Source organism: Brassica oleracea, chromosome C6, assembly GCF_000695525.1.
Source record: "Brassica oleracea var. oleracea cultivar TO1000 chromosome C6, BOL, whole genome shotgun sequence".
In the NCBI taxonomy this organism is placed as follows: Eukaryota; Viridiplantae; Streptophyta; class Magnoliopsida; order Brassicales; family Brassicaceae; genus Brassica; species Brassica oleracea.
Window position 1 is genome coordinate 26,270,421 of NC_027753.1, and position 23,061 is coordinate 26,293,481.

Consider the following 23,061-nt stretch of genomic DNA (forward strand, 5'->3'; position numbering starts at 1 on the left):
TTCGTGTAATGAAAAGCAAGAATAAATACAATGCTTTCTTCTTACAAAAAAAAAAAAATACAATGCTTTCTTCTTTTATATAAATTTGGAATTTCGTGAATGTTAATGTTTGAATTATTAAAATCTTCATGGACATGTAATAATTTTTAAATAAAATGAGAAGTAGACATAAACAATACCTTAATGTCAAGATTTATGGTTGTGAACCTTGTGCGAGTTGCATAGACAGGAAAAGAAAAAAATGAGTTACAACGTTGCTTTATTAATTTTTTACAATCTTTATTTATATTTTTTAAAAAGAAAATTTAATTATTTTATTTACAAAACTTTGGTTTACACGCGAACCCTATTTGGCTAATTCCTTGGATTGCTGTTTTCCGGTTTTTAACGGTCTGATACGGATAACCGGTTCAATTTTAGTTGGGTTTTACTATTAACTCAACCCGGACTAGTCTCCGGTTGATGGTTTAAACCGGTTCGACCGTCGGTCCGGTTGAGGTTTAAAAACACTAGTATAAGGCTTTATTTAACTACATGGGCCTTACCCAGAATATTTTTTTTTAAAAAGTGTCTGTAAATAGCCGCCGTGAGATCAGAGTTTGTTGTATCCCGGTCAATAATCGAAACCCTCGGAGAAGGTTTTATTCAGCTGTGAACTTCTTAACAATGTCCGGCGAGGAAGATGCCACTGTAAGGGAGCCACTAGATCTGATTCGTCTGAGTCTAGACGAGAGAATCTATGTCAAGCTCCGCTCAGACCGCGAACTTCGCGGCAAGCTTCACGTACGTTTTCTCTTTGCCCTGAAAGTCTAGGGTTTTTCTTTAGAAAGTTTCGAACTTTAGTTAAGGGCTCTCGTCCTATGGCGATTAGCTGTAAGTCGGTTGTAATGTTTTGATGGATGGAAACCTCAATTTCGGGCAAAGCTGTTAACTTTTGGAAGATTCCGACACTCTTTTTAAGTTAGGTTTGATTTTGTTTTGTTTATCCTGGGCAGGCGTTTGATCAGCATTTGAATATGATTTTGGGTGATGTAGAAGAAGTTATCACAACAGTAGAAATCGATGACGAGACATACGAAGAGATTGTCCGGGTACTTTGCTTTTTTTTTTCCTTAAAACTCAATATGTTTTATGTTATTTTAGTATAGTTTTTGATGGGATATTGGGGGAGTAAATATCTCAAGTTAAGGATGATGATATTATTAGTAGAGAACAAATGTAGAAATGTCTTTTAGCATTCACATTCTTATCGCCAATATAACAATTTTCACCACCAATGAGTCTGTGTACTACATTTACGTAGCTGCCCTAGTTTAGACGCTTAACAAAAATGGAGAGTACTGATTAACTGTTTCTCTGTTATGAAGCCAAGCTCCTTTAGTTGTGCTAGTTTCTGATCTGACTAGGTATAAGTGGTGGGTTTAGTCTTCTGCTGTATATATGATTTGGTTTTGTTGCTATATCTGGTTGCAGACGACAAAGCGCAATATTCAGTTTCTATTTGTTAGAGGAGATGGAGTGATATTGGTGTCTCCACCACTGAGGACAACTTGAGTTGAACATCAAATCTGAAGCCTAAGTTAATCAACTACTGCTTTTAACGAAGATGTCTTTAGTGACTACGTGTCGTTCAAAACACAAAAGGCTTAAAGAAGCTATGTTGCTTTCGAATACTTCTCCTTCTCAACTCCTTTGGTTTAGCTACTTTTCATCGTGGGACCATTCTTGATTACAACCCAAACCATCTGAGTTTTATAAGTAAAGACAAGTTGTTAACAAACATACCAAACAAACAAAGAATTATTGATGCAAAAAAGGCGTTATTTAAAAAGAAAAACCAAAGAATTGGTGGCGTCTTTTTATCTACGTCTCGGTCGGGCATTAACCGGAGAACCTGAGGACTGTGAGCCTCTGTAGTTTCTGCTTGGAGAATCCATCGAGACTCTGTACGCAGTTTTGGGTAGTGTAGGCGTTGGCTCTACCGGGACCGACTCTGCAAAGCATGCCGTGTTCAGACGAGTTCTCTCCATTTCTGCTTGTAGCAATTCGCTTGAGTACTGTTTCGTTAGAGCCTGTTCACAAACACGAGTTCATATTTAGAGAAACTTTGATTAAAACATTGTTGGAAAGATTTTTAAAGGAAATAAAAGATGTTTACGAGGAGGTCATCTGCTGAAACAGAAGATCCTTGTCTGTCATCCGAAACTGTGTCTTCGCTGCCACGAGTTGGTCTGCGGTTATGCCCTGGAGTTGTCTCAACTGCTTCACTGATGCTCTCTATAGCAATCTCCAACACGGTTCCTTGTAGAGTTTTAAGAGACGCGGTTGCATCGCTTGTAAAATACAGATTCAGTACCGTCTCAAAATATTCAAGCTGCAGCAGTTGTTGTGCAAATATCAGAATTAACAATCATGATTCTACAAAGTTTCTCTTATGGTGAAAAGAACAAGAAGTTACCTCAAACATGAGTTGGCAGAAACCGTTTGCATCAATTGAACTCAGATCATTTGTTCTGTTTTCTTCTACAAGACTGAGAAAAGTGTCGACTAGACCTTCGATCAGGACGCCAAGAATCTTGTCCAGCAGTGGTTTTGCACCCGCAAAGACCTGCAGTTTACAAAATTAGTAGGGCTCACACTACAAACATTGTCGTGTCAATGTCACACAAGAGGAAACACAATAAAATATTAAAAGTTTAGAGAAGCACAAATCATTTCTGAATATAAGAAGCAATACCTCTGCATGGACAGCTACAAGAGTGTGCAAGAGCTCAACAGCCGCATCTCGTATTCCCTGACAGAATGAAGCACATATATTAAGTGATTATATTTTTCTTTATAGACATAAAGAGGTGACTGGACATTTCTTACTTTGACTTGAGGTGCTGATCCCCACTGAATACCAGAGTCCAGCAAGTAATTGGTGGCAGCTGTTCTTATCAAATTTGCCTAAATACATGTAAAATTCTCGGAAATTTTCAGTTCCATCTGTAACAAGTTGCGAAAGCATTCTTAGGCAAACCCAGACAAAATACCTTAGCAAAAGTGTAATGCTCGAGAACCTTCTCTCCGAGACCAGAGAAAGACATAATTAGATCTTGAAGATCGCTGCTGTCTTCATCATTGTCCCTGAAAAAAATGAAAATAAAAGAAGCCTTACTCTAGTAAACGTTAACACCATACATCAATTCATCCAGGAGAGGCAAGTTTCTTATTATAAACAGGTTAAGTCATTTAATCACAAACGAGTACCACTTAGAGAAGAGGTAGATAACTATGAAAAGCACTAATGAGGTCAAGTAAGAAAAGACCAACCTAGACTGCAACCAGGTGTATTTGAACTTGTTGTAAAGCTCTGAAGCAAGTTCATCTTTGCAGTAACCTATATTACTTAAGACCATCAACAACCTCCTGTGAGGATCGACAACACTTCCGTAGGTGTTAGCTGATGGTACTTCCTGTTGATCATCAGAATATCCGTTTTTCCAATCCTCTCGTGTTGAAGTGCTTTGGGAAAGATCAGCAGCAATTTGCTCCAGGTGAGCTGATATATGGGGAACACAAATTAGCACATCAAGTTAATAGCTGCATAGTGTGTGCATTTTCCTGCATCCATGCGTCTATCCATGAGGGCATTTGCACATGGATATTATGAAGGATGTTGAAAAGTCGTACCAGCAAAATCGAGAAAGCAGTTAAGAAAAGCCATTCTAACAGATATCAGGATTTCTTCAATCTGCGCAAACATATCTTCTGATTTGGCAGCTTCACCTTTGACAGACAAAATCATCCTGAAAAAAGATACACACAAATCAACATCCAAATGAAGTATCACATCGCACACAAGTCATTGGTAATTATGAACAAGCTTGAGGCAGCCCCTAGAGCAACAACTACTGACTGATATAGTTCTGTTTTATCGAGTGTATAGGGATAAGACTAAAAGCCCTAAGGTATTCTACTGGAAATATAGATTTCTTGAAGAACTAACACAATAAATAGCAAAGACTGGGTTTGCACATATCAACTTCCATGAAAATAAATAAACAGCAATGGTGCCCTCTCTATTTGTAGTACACCAGACAGTGCAACTGTTTTATATACGTTTAACAAAATACACTTGAAACTTACAGATTGATTTGTTCCATCCCGGAGACAATAACTGAACGGAATGCAAGAGGCAAGTATGAGATGGCATATGGAGATCTATTCCTTTCGAGAATAGAAACAGGGACCCACGTCTCCTCCTTTGATATTCCTTCCGTGGATGCCCTCATCCAAGAGCAAAGCCTTTGGATATAAATCTTAGTGATTTCCGCCTGGACTTTTCTTAGTGCGACAACTGCCATAACCAAAACGCATACACAGCAACTCAGTATACTTTAATTTAAACATCAAGCTCAAGCTTCAGGAGAATTTCAAATACCAGCACTGTGGGGAGCTGAATCTTTGGTTTCAAAAGATTGACATGCTTTTGATACTTCGTGAATGGCATCACTCATAAATGGGCGGAGAATGCATGATTCATCAAAATCACAAAATGTGCTGTGAACCTACAACAGCCGTAATCATGAAAAGAGAATATTTAGAACCAAGTTATGGTACATATACGGCGGGGTTTCCCGTTCCAATATGAAGAGAAGCTTCACTGGAAAGGTCAATGAATAGAAAAAATAAAAATAAAAAACAACCACCTTAGCTTCATAGACAGATATAGTCTTGCGTATCATGGCAGCAACTTCTTCCAAAGAATGAGTTGAATACCTTGCCTCTGTGACTTTCTCCTCAGCTTTATTGGCTGAACTATCAGTAACTTGGGAGGACTGGACATATAAGAATTTAAATTTAAATTCAAATGAAGGTATCACCCTCAGCATATGGGATAATAACTACAGAATTAATCTACTCTTGGGGCAGCATAGGTATGTAAGCAGAAAGGACAGCTGATACCTTGGCAAATTTTCCACTGAAAACTGATATAGCTGTTTTCCAAAACAAAGGGATATGATGCACAAGCACAGCAGTCAACCTTTTGATGTATCTCCCCTTCAACGCATCAATCTCTTCGCTGGGAAACTCCACTGATTGTGGGTCAACTTGAACTTCATTATTTTCATTAGAAGAGGCAGCATCTGACTAAACGATTTAAAAACACATATTATCACCTATAGAAGTGAATCTCAAATGGTCTTCAAATGATATTTAGCTATTCTCGTTGTTGGACTCACATATGGAACGACATTTTGTTGAATCTGTTGCCACTTCGCATCCGAGATGGCTCTCTCATGAGTCTCATTCCGCAAAATTTCCACCCTTGCTTCATGGTCATATGTACACTTCTCAAGCAACCCGTGTATTCTATGATTCTGGTAAATTAAAGAGCCCAGCAAGATGGCGTTATGGAGATAACAAAATGATTGTAACCAAAAGTGTGGGAGCCACACATGCTAATAGTGAAGAAAACAATCATAAAGGAAACAAATAAATGTTTTTTACAAGCTAAGCGCCAAGTCAATACTCAAAGTAGATCTATTAGGAAACTGGATACTGCGCAAAACATAGTAAGATGAAGTAGAAGTAATCTTCGAATATACCAACCTCAACATTCAGATAATGCCACACAGGATCTGATTCGGGTTCCAGCTCCAGCAAAAGCCTCACAGTGTTTTCCAGCTAAAATGAAGCAAAATACAGTTAACTTGAATGTGTCAAGCCTGGTTTCTCGAAGTTATCAAGAGGAAGTATGCAGAAATCAAGTAAATGGATCTATAACTAAGGAAAAAAATTAGTCATTTTGATGTACAAACCTGGAAAAAAATTAAAAAGGAAATATTTTAATGCAAGTTAAAACTGATGACAGCAGATAAGATGAACACGAGACTGAAATATTGACTTGATAGCAGTATTGTGCATTTGGTGAATATTTGAATGAAGAATTGTTCAGCGCAATTACTAATTGGCACTAGAATTAAATGAATAATAACTGACATACACTTGTAAAGTCTATCTTTGGATCTTCCATTGACTTGTAAAGAGTGCCTTTAAATTCCAGCATAATTTTCTCAACCTCCTCGAGTACACGCTTGAGTATATTTACCTGAAAACAGCTTGTTTTTCTATGTTGTCAAGAGCTTTGTTATGAAGTAAACAAAATCGTAGTAAAGGAAAAAGATTCAGTGCTTATAAGAAAATGAATAGCATTTGTCTCGAGAGAAAATTTAGGCATACGTGAGAAGGGAGAGCAATAGATTTCGCTTTCTTGTATTCTCGAACAGCCAAATCATATTCACCCTTGCTAATACTGTTACGAATGATACTGGGTAAGTTGAAGAGTGTCCGGAATCTCTGAAGCATTCCTTGTACAGACCTGATTTTCTCAGCTTGAGCCTATAAATAATTGTGAAAAAGGCTTCAAAACAAGTTGAATGAGCGTGGCAGCAAAAATCCAGAATCAGACCACACCAACCTGTCTCTCAAAAAGAGGTTCAAATGCACGAGTGGCCCTTGATGTCACACTTTTCATACAATTGAACAGATGAGTAGTTCCTGACCCTTCTGGATCTGATTCAATCCGCTTCAGTTTTGCCTCAATATCTATTAAGAAAATCAATAGTCTAGATATCAGAATGATAGAAAAAGACAAATCATCCAGTTAGTGAAATAATATATACATACCATCAATTGTTGTTTTACACGAGACGAAGCAATCAAAATTGTCTTTCACCAATTGTTTCTTTTGCAAATTTCGACCCTTTAAGTCACTTTTCAGGCCAAGGGCACCAGCCTCCAAATCTGCTGCACTGGTGTGTTGGTGGATGCGAGAAAGAAACAGCTTCGGATCGAAATTATCAGAGAAGTAAATCAATTTCTCTGCAAATAATCCAAAGAGATTAATAACATTTAGAAAACTAGAAATAGTTCCATTCGATAAGCCCTCCAAAATACCGAAGTTACTTGTAACAGCTACTATTCAACAAGACATACCCCGAAGTGTGTTATCCACTTTCTCAGATTTTGATGGGCTGCCTGACCTCTCAGTGATTAATCTCAATGTCTTGTTGTCTATTATCCTATATAGTACACAAACTCATCGTCAGATAAGTCCTCCCATATCTAATGTCAGAGAATAAAAACCCTGACTTGTTTTCAAGGTAAGCAAAACAAATAAGAGCAATTACCCTAATTTAAGCGGGTCAATACATTCCATCCCACGAGGGAGTGACTGCAAACTAGTGAGAACCACTTTCTTGCCAGGTGCAGGTGACTTATCCTCTAGTTTCTGAACCACAGGTGCAGTTCTTGATTCCCGCATATCACGAACCCTACGTGCAAGCTGCCATAAAAGAATGTCATCGAAATTAACACGAAATGCACATCTCTCTAACTGAATTCCACATAACGTCATCCTTCTAACTTCTACCATGACTAATGACCTTGAGTTTAGGCTCTCTAACATCAAATCCACTCAATAAACTAAGGATAAACATTCACATACCAACTTGAATCAAACAGAAAACGTACCTCAGCTTCATTGACGCGTTTCCAGCAATCAGGCTCCTCACCATCCCAAGCCCCATCATCCTCCTTCTTCGCTCTCCCTCCTCTCTCCCTCACATCGCTGCCTCTCCCTTTCCCCGCGCCACCACCACCCGTCTCCCGATCCCTCTCCAAGTCATCGTCCCCGCTCGAAATGCTGAGCAATTCCACCTCCGACTCATCGTCGTCGTCCATCGAAGGCTTCCGAACAGCCGCGGCCGCCGCGGATTTCTTCGGAGGAGCGGGCTTCTGCTGACGCGGCTGCTGCACTAGATTGGCGACGGGCTTGCGGGAAGAAGAGGAAGGAGGCTTCTGGTAGGTGAGATCTCTCTGAGATTGCTCCTTCAACGCCATTTGAAGAAGCTCGTCTTCGTCGTCGCTGGACATGATTCGCTGTTCAGATGATGATGATCGCTTGAGCTCTTCTAATCGTTGAGATCTGACGAGAGGTTTCGATTAGTTTCGGAGACTCCAGTTTTGTGATTTTGTGCGACTTTTTTTTTTTTTTTTTTTTTTTTTGTTTCCGGATATATATTTGCAAAAACTAGAAATAAAGTTGCAAAGCTCTTGTTCGAACTTGTGAACTTGATGGTTCATAAATAAACCAAATTATTACTTTAATTTTGTATTTAAATAAAATAAAATATTTTTCTTTTACTGTCCATTTATTAAGTTTTGCTTATGTAATTATTAAACACAGATGTTATAAAATATTTTGTTAAGTGTCAGCGACAGAAACCCAAAGATATACATTCAAAATTTACACTCGATAACAAAATAAAATAAGTAAAATTATACTTCTTTAGTTAATGATGTTTTGTTCCTGTGCATATGTATTAAAAATTTTAATTTTCTAAAACATATCATTCAAAATATAATTTAAACTTTATTTATTTAATTATAACTAAGACGATAAAAATATAATTGATTACATGATTTTTATAAAATTACGTTGATATGTAAAAACATTTTATATTGTGAGATAATAAAGTTACTCTATTCAAAATGAGAGAATATATTATTTATATTAGAAAATTGAAAGGTAAATTTTCTTTAAAATCAAAATTTAATATTATCTATAATTTATATAAACATATATAATATATATAACTTATATATCTATATGTAGTACTGTATTTTAAAAAATATTGAATTCATTTCTAGTGATTACTTTTATTTTTAAAATATTAGTATTATATGACTTTGCGATTTATTTAAAATGAAATAAACCATGACCCTGCGATTTTGGTGGTTGACATTATGCATGAGTTAAGGACATGAGTATTGGTAGTTTTTTTTTACTGAATCTGTCTTATTAAAAAATAATACAAAAAAATAAAAAAAATAAGAAAATTTGGGAGAAGAGAAGAGAGAAACGTTTTCGTTTGAAAGATTCAAGTTAGTTTTTAAACATTTGTCACTTATTTAGTGGTCTGTATTTATATTTATTTTTTTGTGGGTAGAACCGGTCCGATTGTAACTCGTTGAAGAAGCCGAATCCGATCCAATTTAAAACCCGGATTTAAGAAAAACAGGTAAAACCAGCTAAAAACGGGTAAAACTAATGATCCGGGTCAAATTCAAAATCTTTTTTCAAAAAATCAACATATAATAAAGAGAGTATTGACCCAATATACCAAGATGGGTCGAAAATTTGCAAAGTACCCAATTCAGAAAAGAACCCACCAACACTGTTTATATTTGTGTGCCATCTGACATTTTTACCCCTGCGTAGATTACACGTACGGGAGAGAAGGTGAAACAGTTGGATTTTACGATATCTCCGAAGTACAGATTGAATCGGCGTGAAATCTCCAAGTACAAGCTTAGGTTCCTGTTGAAGGGGTAGGTCTCCAGCTATCTCACCCCCATCCACTCGTTGTGTTAGAGAGGCGTGTAGAGTACAAATCGATATCTTCGGAAAATCGGTGAAAAGATCTAGTTGTAGCAGAGAATGGGGGTTCGTAAAGGTTATCCCCGAATGTTTAGGGTTTTCGATTTTCTATTTAAAGGATGCATGCGATGTCATAAATGTCAACATGATTGGGTAGAGAGAAAACGAAGACTGTTAAAGAGAGACACAATAAGTTGGAGAACTCCTTTTACAATAGTCGTTATCCCTTCGTTTAAGGTTTGTACTTCTACTTTATTCTTTTGCCATTTATGGTGCTTGGGTTCAATCATTTATATTTATGTCTTAGTTTATATATTGATCTCAGGTGTATAAATTAACTGTTGTAATTTTTCAGATAACTAGATTATCATGGGGCAGCTTGTTAATCTGGTCGTTGGCGTGTGGGAGCAAGTTGGTAGTGGTGGATGGTTGTTCTTAGAGGATCCAACTGAACGTAAATATGCGGCTGGTATCAGGAGAATCCGGCTGGTTCACCAGCGTCACTGGCGTCAGTATCTGGAGAATCCGGCTGGTTCTCTCGTTCCTTTCTCTCTTTTGTCTCTTTATATTTTTGTTTTCTCTCTGCTCTCATACGGACCAGGTCAGCTGCAGTTAGGCCTCCAACAAACATTGTGTTCTTAAATGTGTAGTCTTCTTTAATTAGACGGACAAGTTCATCCACCACGACGTCAACAACCTCGTCATCCCAAGTAAGGTCATCCGAGGAGTGTGATGTATCCTCAAAGAATGATATCACCTCTGTCTGCTAACATAAACAACCAAATATTATGGGTTACAATTCATAATAGTTACCAATCAGTAGTGGTGGTCACAATGATTTTTTACGGCAAGCTAACATCCATTTTCAGTGCACAAGTACTCTCTAATCATAGAGGTAACCGCTATTACTATCATTACAAGTTAACGATCATTATCGTTACCAAATTAGCAGTGTTGGCTACAGAAGATACTATCTGCAAAATTAACCTTGTATGTGCTTGCTGTCTAATCCTATTGGTAACTGCTATATCTATAAGTATCAGCTAACAAGCATTGTAGTGAACTGAGCTACCAGCTAACAAACAACATAGCGACTATACCATGGTCGTAGCATCTTGATTACCTGACCTAACCACTAACAAACAACATAGCGACAGTTTCGTTTTATTCCTCTTTACACCACACCTCAGAAAACGACACCTAATGATAGCACCATACTAGTAGGAGCAAGATGAAAAATTAGCGGCCAAGCTGAGCCTAAATTCCAATAAGAAATTCTCATCTACCTTCCAAAGTTGAGAGGATACTACTTATTAGTGCATGCTAATAAAACTAATAGTTGTTAATTAGCCAGAAACTGACCTTTTCATCTTCGTCCAACGCTTTTACATGTGCTGGATTCACGCAATAGCGAACTGCTGCTGCAGGTGTGGCTGGTTTTATGACAGCTTCGTCTTCTTCCTCATCGGCTTGCGAGTCGCCGCATCCAGTTTCTGATTCAGAGTCTGACTCTATCACCACCACAGGTTCCGGCTGCGGAACCACCTCTTTTATCTGCGGCACTGCCTCCATGAACACAAGTTGAATAGCATCCAAAAACCCGGGTAATGCAACGCTTGTTTGAGATAGTAGGATCTCATCTTTCTTCTTGATCCCAGTGACTAGCATCTCGAACGCGACCCTACCCCATGGGAATGCCAGAAATTCTTCCAAGTCTCGTATCATTTCAACAAGCTCTGGAATGATTCGGGGGAAATGAGACGTCGGGAGAAGCACACGCAAGGCATGCATATTTCAATCGGGTCTTGCGGTTCTTCACTGCCCTTTTTTTTAGCATCTCTATTGCTAGATCTACGAGGCAGAACTTGAGTGATCCAAACAATTCTCCCCATTCAAGTTTCTCCTTTGTTGGATTCTTCTTTTTCCTCTTGTTGTTTTTAGGAGGAATCTTTTTGCAGTTGAGCCCGGTAACACGAGAAAACTCATGAAGTGACATCCTTACAAGCTTTCCGTCGAAGAGGAACCAAATCTCGTATTTTCTCTTCACACGGAGGATACAAACGATGACGAACTGGCCAAAACTACCGGAAAAGGAACGATTCTCTGCTTGAGATATAATCTTCCCAAACGTCCTATTACGAAAAAATTCGACCTCTTCTGGATCTAAAGCATCGAGTATGGTTTTGATTCTCTTGGGTTTGTGGTATGTGTTCACCCTCTCGCCGTTGGGTTCTTCACCTCTGGAAGTCTTAGATTTTCCATTTTTGGGAATTTTTAAGACTTTTCTCTGTATGTTGAGAGAGAATTGTAGATTAATGGCTGGAAAATGAAGAGATTTTGGGGAAAAGGACAGGTTTGATAGTGACTTTAAACAGCCAAGTATTGATAAACGTAATTCTTGCCTTTTCCTTTACCCCGTTTGTAATTTTGAGTCTCGGTGAAGTCCAATGCATGTGATGTAGGTTAGCGTCTTAGGTTGTAGGTTCTGACAAAAAATCTAAGATATGGATGGTGCGAGTGTGTAGGGGTGTTTCGATATTAAAAAAAGTGTAACAGTGCAGTGGGTAATCTCTTAATTTTTCAATTTTTTGTGTGCACATAGCCTAAATTCTCTATAATAAATGTGCTTTCAATTATTATTAAAATTTAATATTTCATATTTAATGTTTGACTATCACTATTTAATTAGTTTTCTATTTAATTCTATTTTCTTAAGAAAGAATGTAAACAATAATCTTTTTTTGGCTTTCATATACTATTTTCATTTTTTCCTTATTAATAAAGTTTGAGACTTTAGTTGTAAGAATAAATAAATATGGTAATTTGAAAGATTAATCATTTGTTTTTTATCAATTTTAATTTACATAGTATTTACTTATTTACTGTATATTTTTAGATTTATGATTATTGTTTATTTTTGTAGTTAATAAAAAGAGAATAAAGAACATATCATAGGTAGAAATATTTTTTTAGATTTGAACCGATCCAACTAATTAACTAGTAGCTATACCGAATTAGTATCCGGTTCTGTTTTTAAAACATTGTCTAAATCTATTAAGAATGAGAGATGCATAGTTCATTGTTGCATTGGATAAGGTGAGACTGTTTGTCATTCTGCTGGATTAATGTTTTGTTCTCTGTTGTTAGGTACCGTGTTGAAAATTAATTCTTCTAGGTGGATAGGCTATATTATTTTTTTGACTGAAGGTGGATAGGCGGCTATATGGATGGAAGACATGCAAGAATGCTCCTATCATGAGGTAATGAAGCCGCAAACTAAAATAAATTATAAATGAATTTAACATGAGGCTCGCTGAACTAGAACATGTTCATTGGCATGGCAATATCCAGAGAGGGATTCTCATAACAAAAATAATAGAAGATGAAGTAAGAGAATGAAAAGAAATTCTCAGATGAATTTAAAAAATTCATGAGAACCTCCAACACTACTTGTCCTTTGTTTTATTGTTCTTTTCTTCTTTTCAGATTAAATAATCAGGTGGTTTTGGCTTATTGATAAAAGAGTTTCAGCTGGAACTTCCGTTTTGGGTTCGATTTCTTTTGACTATCCGTAGACGGCTTAAGTGGACTCGTGGTGATTATTCTTAATGTTTGACTATCACTATACATATTTAATGTTTGACTATCACTATTTAATTAGTTTTCTATTTCATTCTATTTTCTTAAAAAAGAATGTAAACAATAATCTCTTTTTGGCTTTCATATACTATTTTCATTTTTTCCATATTAATAAAGTTTGAGACTTTAGTTGTAAGAATAAATAAATATGGTAATTTGAAAGATTAATCATTTGTTTTTTTTATCAATTTTAATTTACATAGTATTCACTTATTTACTGTATATTTTTAGATTTATGATTATTGTTTATTTTTGTAGTTAATAAAAAGAGAATAAAGAACATATCATAGGTAGAAATATTTTTTTAGATTTGTATAGTTTATATATATGACTATATATACATTAAATTTTTAGAAAATAGAAAATCTGGTTCGACCGATTGAACCGATCCAACTAATTAACTAGTAGCTATACCGAGTTAGTATCCGGTTCTGTTTTTAAAACATTGTCTAAATCTATTAAGAATGAGAGATGCATAGTTCATTGTTGCATTGGATAAGGTGAGACTGTTTGTCATTCTGCTGGATTAGTGTTTTGTTCTCTGTTGTTAGGTACCGTGTTGAAAATTAATTCTTCTAGGTGGATAGGCTATATTATTTTTTTGACTGAAGGTGGATAGGCGGCTATATGGATGGAAGACATGCAAGAATGCTCCTATCGTGAGGTAATGAAGCCGCAAACTAAAATAAATTATAAATGAATTTAACATGAGGCTCGCTGAACTAGAACATGTTCATTGGCATGGCAATATCCAGAGAGGGATTCTCATAACAAAAATAATAGAAGATGAAGTAAGAGAATGAAAAGAAATTTTCAGATGAATTTAAAAAATTCATGAGAACCTCCAACGCTACTTGTCCTTTGTTTTATTGTTTTTTTTCTTCTTTTCAAATTAAATAATCAGGTGGTTTTGGTTTATTGGTAAAAGAGTTTCAGCTGGAACTTCTGTTTCGGGTTCGATTTCTTTTGACTATCCGTAGACGGCTTAAGTGGACTCGTGGTGATTATTCTTTGGGCCTAGAAAGTCTTTGAAATCACGTTACGATTATAAAAAAAAAATAAAAATAATAATTGTCTAACAAATTATCTTTAAATATAGATTTATTGCAACCTACTCAATGGGATTTTTAGCAATGAGGTTACTCTATACGTCTAAAGTTTCTTATGCATGGCTTGATCTAGAAATTTTTACTCTCTAGAACACATTCTCAGTTTCTAATTACATACAAAGACACTTATCACATGTCACACACTTTCTCTATGGGTAATGTTTTCCATACCCTCAACTAAAGAATAACTACATATTTCTAACTAAACAAACCAAAACCACTTTCCATGCAACCAAACAAAAATTAAATAAACAATTAAAAAAAGAAACATTTATTCTCTCTTCAGGACCACTTTCGATTTACAGATTCACTTTCCCCAATTCAATAACCCTAATTTTTGAAATCCTTTCTTTCTTCTTCCTTAATATCGCATACCACATGGATTCTTAATATTCGCCGCTTGATTCTGCATTTAGCACTCCATCTTTACTTGTTTTGTTCTAATTCCTCGATTTTCGTCTTTCAGTTAGTTATTTCGCTCATCTGTCTCGAATCATGACGAAATCAAAGTCAAAGAAGAAAGGGAAGCTTCCTTCGCATCCAGCCGCACAACAAAACGAAATCAGAGGTTAGTATTTTGTCCTTTTGTACTATTGTTTCATTGACAAAAAAAATTGTTTTTTTTCAAATCTCAGATTTTGCTTTAAATTGAAAAATAACTCAGGTTCCTCTTTCAAATATAGGAACCCTTCAACATGATCCCCGTCTCCCCCACGAGATTATTTGCAACTGACAGGTACCCCAACAAGCATCTGGACAAGCGTCCACACTTCGTCTGTCCACAACACTTTTGTTTATATCCACATATATATATATCTTCATTTTGTGTAAGCCTCTTTCATCTAAGTTCTTTGTAACATCTTTAGTTCCTGGATACCATTTTAATTGTTGTATCGTCTTCCTTTAATTCTAACTAGTTTTGTGTACATATATGTACATTCCCTTCTGTCCACACATACGTGTCTCTATTTACCGTCCACACGTTTTCCGCCCATGTCTACATTTTTTGTATAAATTTTAAATATAAAAATATATATGTGAAAATAGATGTTAAAACGTAGAGAAAAAAAATTGTAATTTATTGTAAAAATTATTTTTATAAATAAACTACCAGAATAACTACTATAAAAAAACCAAGTTCTAACTAAAAAATCACTAACTAAACTAGACTTAACGAAATACACAATCACCACGTGAGACTCATTTTACTAGGCAGAGGGCATTAGATAGAAACAAAATCAAACTTATTTTGGTCTCCACTAACTAGACACAAAACGTTAAAACTTTTTTCCTTGTTTTAGTTAAGCCAATGAATGGTATATATGTCCAGCAGTTACCAGCTGTAAGGAGAAAGTGCATCTCCAGCACAAAGTGTCCTAGACAAAAATATGTCCCATTGGGTAATGCACTCCTTGATCTATCACTTTGTGTATGTATTATTCAAAATTCGAATTATGGTGTTTCGTTGGTATTACAGATTATAATCCATTTCTAGGAGCAAGGTCTTTTAAAAAAAAAAAAAGGAGCAAGGTCTTAGCGCTGAGCTTTACTTCAAGAATAAAGAAATGGGAGAAACTTTCAGTATTATTCCTACTAGTGCTATTACGTATGAATTTCTGTTTATTATTATTATTTTTTTTTTTTTTTTGAAAAAGGGCTATCTGTTTATTATTTTCAATTTCCAGACAACAGACATCCATCCTAAACAGTTGGTTAACTTTGGTTCTTGGTACCAAAGAGGAGAAAAAGAAGGAATCAGCCGATGAAGCCGTCTTTTCCATGTGTCCTGTTATTTTACTTGTTTTCATAATTATGTTTTTATGATATTTGTTTTTATTTATTTTTCATATGTTTTATCATTTAACGTAGATATTACTTTATTCTGTAGTTCAAGAGTAATTAATTTTTCAGAATTTGCAAAATTTTGTCATTTCTATTTTTAAAGTATTTTTTTTTGCTATAACATTAGCAACTAGGTACGATGATTAAATAAAAATCAGTGGAACCATACTTCGAGTGGTTTATTGAATAAAATGTAGAGTATAAGATTTAAACTTTTAATGTTTAAAAAACATCTTAAACTTTTTATTTTCAAAAAAAAAACAAAAAAAAATTATCTTAAACTTTTACTTGTTTAGAATCTTTAGGCATAAGCATGTGCTCGGAATTTTTAGCTTGTTCAGAAAATCTTAACTATTTTGAATTGCCACTCTAACTCAGTAAGTGGTCAGCACGACAATATACAATGAACAATTCAAAAACTGTCAGCACGAAAGGTCCCACAAATATATAGGTACTTGGTTCGAGATCTTAAACTAAAATTTAGTTGGATGACAAAAAAAACTAAAATTTAGTTAATCCAAACATTTAAGTGAATATAAATTAGAATAAAGTGAGTATATGAATTGATTGAACATTACAAGAATAATATACAGAATGAAATTGTTTTATTTAATTAGATCCCGTATGCCTTCTACTCTACATATAACTGAATATAATATTTAGCCAATATACATATTTTAGAGCAATTTTATTGGTAGTCTCAAACAAAGTTTCTAAACATTAAAAAATAAAAAAAAAGTAGAGAGAGAATGAAAAAATTGTAGAAAGAAAAGGAATGAATTTGTCGAGGGATTTACTGCAGTGAAAAGCTATATTGACACTAGTGGTGGACACTGGCTTCCAACGAGCTATTACTTTGATTTTAACATCGTTTGATTAACTATGCTTCTGAATGATAACGGACCGCACCGCACCGTCGTTAGCAGTAAAAAAAATCTCTACATATAAATTTATATGTTTTTGTTACTATTCAAAGCGCATTGCAACTATTCCATTCAGAGCCATATGAATTAACGTGTCCAAATCCTCGTCATGATCTTGATCTTGTTGAGGGATCATTTGCATCAAGTTAGAGTGAGAAACTATATTGACACTAGTGGTGGACAGGTACGTTGACAGTATATTTGGATCCATTCTCCACCTACCATTCTCCATAGTCTTTTTTTAATTCCTCACATTTTTTTCACTAATTTCCATTTTAATTATTTTTTTTATAAAACCAATTCCACCTAATTTTTTTTTTTATTAATTATGCCCAATGATGTGTTATGAACCTTTTTTCCAACCAATTTAATAAGAAATTCTCCAGTTCCAACAAAATAATGTTAGGTCATGTCCATTACTAAAATGAAAAAGTATCTAAAAATTATATGATAAAATAATAAAATTGGGTATATAAAGTATGTATCTAAAAATCTATACACTTTCTAGTTTTAAAATACTCATTTTATATTTTATACTTATTTAGTATTATATAAATTTTAAGATATCCACCCTCATTCTTGCATGTTAAAAAGTTCGAGTACAAGTTGAATGCCAAAATGTTCAGCTAGGCCTGGGCATAAAATCCGGAACCCGAAATCCGAACCGAACTCGAACCGAAAAACCCGACCTGTTATCCGACCCGAAACGTAAAAATATCCGAACGGAATCTTGTAGGGTGGTACAAAAAATATCCGAACCCGAAGTGTTATTAACCGAACCCGAACGGATAACCCAAAAAATCCGAAATTAATAGTCAATATAAATATTTTGAAATATATATAAGTATTCCAATTATTAAATTCAATATTTGTGGTAATATTATATATAATAATAAATATTAAAATTCTAATAAATGCTTTAAGTACACAATTAGTTATAAATAAGTATTTTATAATTTGCTCATTGAAATAAAAAATCTACTCTCTATAAGGCAATACATATTGTTTACAAATGATGTTTGTTTTCATGCTTGATTTAACATTTTATTGTTATTTTATCAATTTTATATGTGATAGATTAATTTTTATTTAATTTAGATATTTTTCTTTATGTTTTACTTCAAAAAATTTGTTTACTTTATGGATTTTATGATGCAATACAATTTTGAACCGAACCCGAAGTGTTATTATCCGAACCCGACCCGTACTAATAAAATTTTAGTATGAGACTTAGAAGCGTAAACCCGAAAATCCAAAAACCCGAAAAACTCGATCCGAATGCCAACGGATACCCGAACGCCCAGGCCTATGTTCAGCTATACACCCTAATGTGTTTGCGTGTTTCACGTGGCTGATTGTTTTAAAGGAATATATTTTGAAAACATCTAGTAGATAGCGTCTAGGCCTGGGCAAAATAACCGGAACCGAAGAACCGAACCGGAACCGAACCGAAATACCCGAAACCGGAACCGGACCAATACCCTCAAATACCCGAACGGTTCCTATATTTTTATATCCGAAATAACCAAACCGAACCGGAACCGAACCGAGAACCGAACAGGTACCCGAATATATAAAAATATTAATTATATATACATATAACATCATTAAATATATATTTTAAATTTAAAATTCTATTAAAAGCATCTTAAAATAGTTTATGATAACTAAATTATTATAAAGTATCCAAACTACCCGAAAGTATCCGAAAGTATCCAGATAGTTTTATCCGAAATATCCAATATAATCCAAAATATCCAATTTTTTTACGTAAATCATCTTAATTATTTGATATTTTACCCTAAATAACCGATATTTTATCCAAATTATCCGAACTACCCGAACTATCCGAACCCGAACCAGATCCAAATGAGAACCGAACCTTTTCCGGATATTTTCCGGTTCCTACATTTACTATCCGAACCGAACCGAACCTGAAACTATCCGAACCGAACCGAACTGAAAATAGGTCAAGTACTAAATGGATCCTCTAGCCCCTATCCGAACTACCCGAAATACCCGAACCGAACCGAACCGAACCGATACCCGAAATGCCCAGGCCTAATAGCGTCAGTGCTAGACGCTTCAGAAGGAACTCCCTCAAAAATCACGTGATCGCCGGCACAATTAATATTATTATTATTATTATTATTGCATATACTTAGCAATTCGACGCCTACAAAAGGAACCACAAAAATAGAAGAAAAAAACATATGCAATAAAAAATCTCCCTCTTCTCTTTCTTTTGATCTAAAAACATTACTTTGACGTAGAAGAAAGCAACAAAAAATGGGATACGTTTCAGACCCTAAATCCATGAATGAGATTAATGGAGATGATGAGACCGAGCTTGGTTTGAGGGCGGTGAGGCTAGCCAATTACATAACCTTCCCAATGGTTTTCAAAGCCGCCATCGAACTTGGTGTCATCGATACTCTCTACTCAGCTGCTCGTGCTGATATGAATGGATCCAGTTCATTCCTCAAACCGTCTGAGATAGCTACTCGGCTTCCTACAACGCCTAGTAATCCTGAAGCACCTGCTTTGTTGGACCGTATGCTTCGTTTACTCGCTAGTTACTCAATGGTCAAATGCCAAATCCTAGATGGTGAGAGGGTTTACAAAGCTGAACCCATTTGCAAGTATTTCTTGAGATACAATATTGAAGAAATAGGAACACTTGCTTCTCAATTCATTCTTGAACTCGACAGTGTCTTCCTCAATACATGGTAATTACTTTCTTGATCTCTTTACAACTCGATACAAAATGTTCAAAAAATTGTTTGACGGTAACTTTATAGACGACTAACGCCAAGACAAATTATTTGGGGCCTAGTTGGAAGTGCAGACGTTAACGAATTATATATCTATTTACTATATATTTTATATTTATATTAGATCTTTGTAATTTTGTGTTTAATTAAAGTTACTTTGATGAAATATAAAAATGAATATACTAAAAAATCAAACAAACTTGTGATCTTTCAATAAGAAACAAAGTTGGAAAGAAAAAAAATCATCACTAAATTTTTAAAAATTATATAATTAAATTAACATAATCTATTTTGATATTACTTGATTTAACCTATCTAGACCCATTTAAAATAATTTAGACCGATTAAATTTTATTTATGATGATTTTACCGACTTGCTCAAACCAATTTATATAATATTGGAAGATACCAAAGAAGAGTTTCTTTGCTTAGTAGTGAAAACTTTCAGGGCACAACTGAAAGATGTGGTGCTAGAAGGAGGAGATGCATTTGCTCGTGCCAACGGTGGGTTGAAGCTCTTTGATTACATGGGAACGGATGAGAGACTAAGCAAACTCTTTAACCGGACTGGATTCAGCGTTGGGGTTTTGCAGAAGTTTCTAGAAGTTTACAAAGGTTTCGAAGGAGTTAATGTGTTGGTTGATGTAGGAGGAGGAGTTGGAAACACACTAGGTTTTGTTACTTCAAAGTATCCAAACATTAAGGGTATTAATTTTGATCTAACTTGTGCTTTGACACAAGCACCTTCTTATCCTAATGTGGAGCATGTGGCTGGAGATATGTTTGTAGAAGTCCCAAGAGGAGATGCTATCATCTTGAAAGTAAGACTAAACAATAAACTCCTACTCGTCTTTAATATGTTAATACTTCTCATCTATGTGTTTTACTTACTTGATATGTTTTATAGCGTATGCTTCATGATTGGAGTGATGAAGACTGTGCAAAGATTCTCAAGAATTGCTGGAAAGCGTTACCGGAGAATGGGAAAGTGATTATCATGGAACTAGTAATTCCAGATGAGGCAGAGAGTGCAGATGTGCAGTCCAACATTGCATTTGACATGGATTTGTTGATGCTCACACAATGCTCTGGAGGAAAAGAGAGATCAAGGGCTGAGTATGAAGCTATGGCTGCAGATTCGGGTTTTGCCAATTGCAAGTTTGTATGCCAAGCTTATCATTTGTGGGTCATTGAGTTCACTAAATAGACTTGAAGTTGTAAGCTTCTCTTATGTTCTAAAATGAGGCTGAACCGTCTCTGGTAATAAAAGTTGTATGGTTCTTGGGTTCACATTTCAATTCAAAACTCGAATAAATAAAAGATGATACCAATAAGTTTCTCTTGTTCTTTGATCTGATGAATCTTTCTTGATTCATTATCCTTGCCTTTTGTTTCTGTCTTTGGCGTTTCTTCATCCTCAACTCAAGGTTGTCTCTTAAGTCTTTCTTGAGCTATCATCCTCAGCTCAAGGTGGTATCTTAAATCTTTCTTGAGCTATCATCTCTAGTCATTGTATCTTGATACTTATTCTCTTTTGCTCTACCACTTCTCTCCTTTTCCACAAATGGTTGTTTCTTGGAAGAGAAGCAATAGTTATCAATTTGACCCAAAAAAAATAGGCAATAGTTATGAATTATGAACTCTTTTACTTGTTGGTATGTTTTTCTACTGTCCCTGGTCTGATCAGGACATAGGGGTAGCTACGTTTTTTGGTGACTGTTCACTGATTTATTAAACATGGAATTTTATGTATGGATTTGAGAAGAAAAGAAGATTATGTTTACAAGATTTGCAAAACCTTGGTTGTACGTAAACTCTCTTTTATTAACGAATAAAAACAGAGAAGCTATTTATCAATAGCCTTCTCCAATTATATAAGATAATCATTTCCCTTAGAAAAAGAAAAGCATAGGCTCTAAATCCAGTAATATGAAGGGTTAGAAGATCAAGCAACCGTAGTAGGCAGTGGTGAGAAGGCAAGAGCATGTTCATCGTGTTCATCATCACAATAACCTTGGAGCATGTCACCTTCTTGAGCAGTGAAACCAAGAACACCAATCATAGTAGGCCAACACTTGCTTCCCACGGTTCTTATAGCACTGCAACACCCTGGGCCAATGTAAGTCTCACCGTTGAGAAAGAACAAGATCAGCTCTCCAGAACAGTGTTGGAGCTGCATCAATGAATCCCAGCAGTAACCTGTTTCTTCATCAAGCCTAAGACGGTACACAAGGCTTGTGGAAGGAGAAGGTGCGCCTACGGTTGGTTTCATGAGAGGTCGTGCTGTCACCGTGGAAGAAGTTACCATGAGCACGAGCATCACAGTGAAGCTAACCGCAAAAGTTGGTTTAGTAGCCATTGATAGGTTCGAGAGAAGAAGGATTAGCTAGTGAGTATGGTTTGATTTGTTTGTAAATGTGATGAGAAGTGAGTGTTAACCTTAGAGAGTTTATATAGAGACACTTGTGGCCTTGACTGTTACAAGTAAATGGTAGAGTGAAAGGGCTAAAGTAAGTAACGATGGAAACTCATTAATCACCTCTGTGGGATAATCAGTGCTTAGTGGCGTAGTGGGTATAATTATTGTAATTAAATCTGCGTTACAAATGTGATGATATATATATTACAACAGTTTAGCAACAAATTCTCATTAGGTACTTAGATGTGTTGGTTTAGGGTCTAATGGGCCGGATCAGGACCATTCAATTTGGTTTAGTACAGTACAGAATGATTGCATTTGGTGAAATTTAAACATTAGTTTTTCACATTAATTAATATTTGGTGAAATTTAAACATTAGTTTTCACATTAATTAATTTATCATAGATTAGAATAATTATTATATAAAACTGATAATTAAAATTAACGTCTAATATTATATGTGTACTGCACTAACCTTTCTATTGAAATTCATGCATGACAATTCTATTTAGAACATTTTTAAAAGGCTTCTCTATGTAAATCATGTTACAATTCTTAAATTATTTTTTCAGTAAATCTGCATAATTTGTATCTCTAGACTCTAGAATCAAATCTCAAATCTTCAGGTATAAAATCTTTAATCTCAATTTAAAAACCTCGTTTTATTCAATTTAACTACAACAGTTCTCCTAATTGGTAAGGTGACCCTTAAAATCTATGCTAATAATAAATTTAGGTTATGGTTTACAATCTTTAGATAATGAATTAATTTTGTTTCTCCACATCCAAGTATGCATGTGTGAACATAACACGTATGTCTAATGATAAAGTTTGACGCACAAGAAATCAAAAGCCAAAATTTTAACTATTTGAAAACTCACAGGCAATAACATAAGTTTAAAAAGCTTATTAAGCTTAGAAGTC

General features: G+C 35.2%; 4 protein-coding genes across 4 annotated transcripts; 2 read left to right on the plus strand and 2 right to left on the minus strand.

Moving 5' to 3' along the window:
- Positions 1–552: 552 nt before the first annotated feature.
- On the plus strand, positions 553–1,780 carry LOC106300290 (sm-like protein LSM3B). Its single transcript, XM_013736400.1, has 3 exons — positions 553–783; positions 996–1,091; positions 1,474–1,780. Exons 1-3 carry the CDS (start codon positions 667–669, stop codon positions 1,552–1,554), a joined length of 294 nt encoding a protein of 97 aa, XP_013591854.1. The 5' UTR covers positions 553–666; the 3' UTR covers positions 1,555–1,780.
- LOC106300289 (exocyst complex component SEC5A) lies at positions 1,647–8,052 on the minus strand. The gene is made up of 21 exons (XM_013736399.1): positions 7,522–8,052; positions 7,179–7,333; positions 6,985–7,070; positions 6,676–6,870; positions 6,467–6,594; positions 6,229–6,387; positions 5,993–6,097; positions 5,599–5,673; positions 5,229–5,366; positions 4,951–5,136; positions 4,695–4,823; positions 4,427–4,553; positions 4,132–4,342; positions 3,676–3,791; positions 3,316–3,544; positions 3,036–3,129; positions 2,872–2,949; positions 2,738–2,794; positions 2,459–2,608; positions 2,159–2,374; positions 1,647–2,072 (listed from the first exon to the last, which is right to left on the minus strand). Exons 1-21 carry the CDS (start codon positions 7,921–7,923, stop codon positions 1,860–1,862), a joined length of 3,249 nt encoding a protein of 1,082 aa, XP_013591853.1. The 5' UTR covers positions 7,924–8,052; the 3' UTR covers positions 1,647–1,859.
- An 11,086-nt stretch (positions 8,053–19,138) lies between these two features.
- Positions 19,139–21,063, plus strand: LOC106297038 (caffeic acid 3-O-methyltransferase-like). The gene is made up of 3 exons (XM_013733318.1): positions 19,139–19,672; positions 20,166–20,538; positions 20,625–21,063. Exons 1-3 carry the CDS (start codon positions 19,233–19,235, stop codon positions 20,922–20,924), a joined length of 1,113 nt encoding a protein of 370 aa, XP_013588772.1. The 5' UTR covers positions 19,139–19,232; the 3' UTR covers positions 20,925–21,063.
- A 599-nt stretch (positions 21,064–21,662) lies between these two features.
- LOC106297851 (egg cell-secreted protein 1.1-like) lies at positions 21,663–22,076 on the minus strand. Its single transcript, XM_013734006.1, has one exon. The coding sequence runs from the start codon at positions 22,074–22,076 to the stop codon at positions 21,663–21,665; it is 414 nt and encodes a 137-aa protein (XP_013589460.1).
- Between the last annotated feature and the right edge of the window lie 985 nt (positions 22,077–23,061).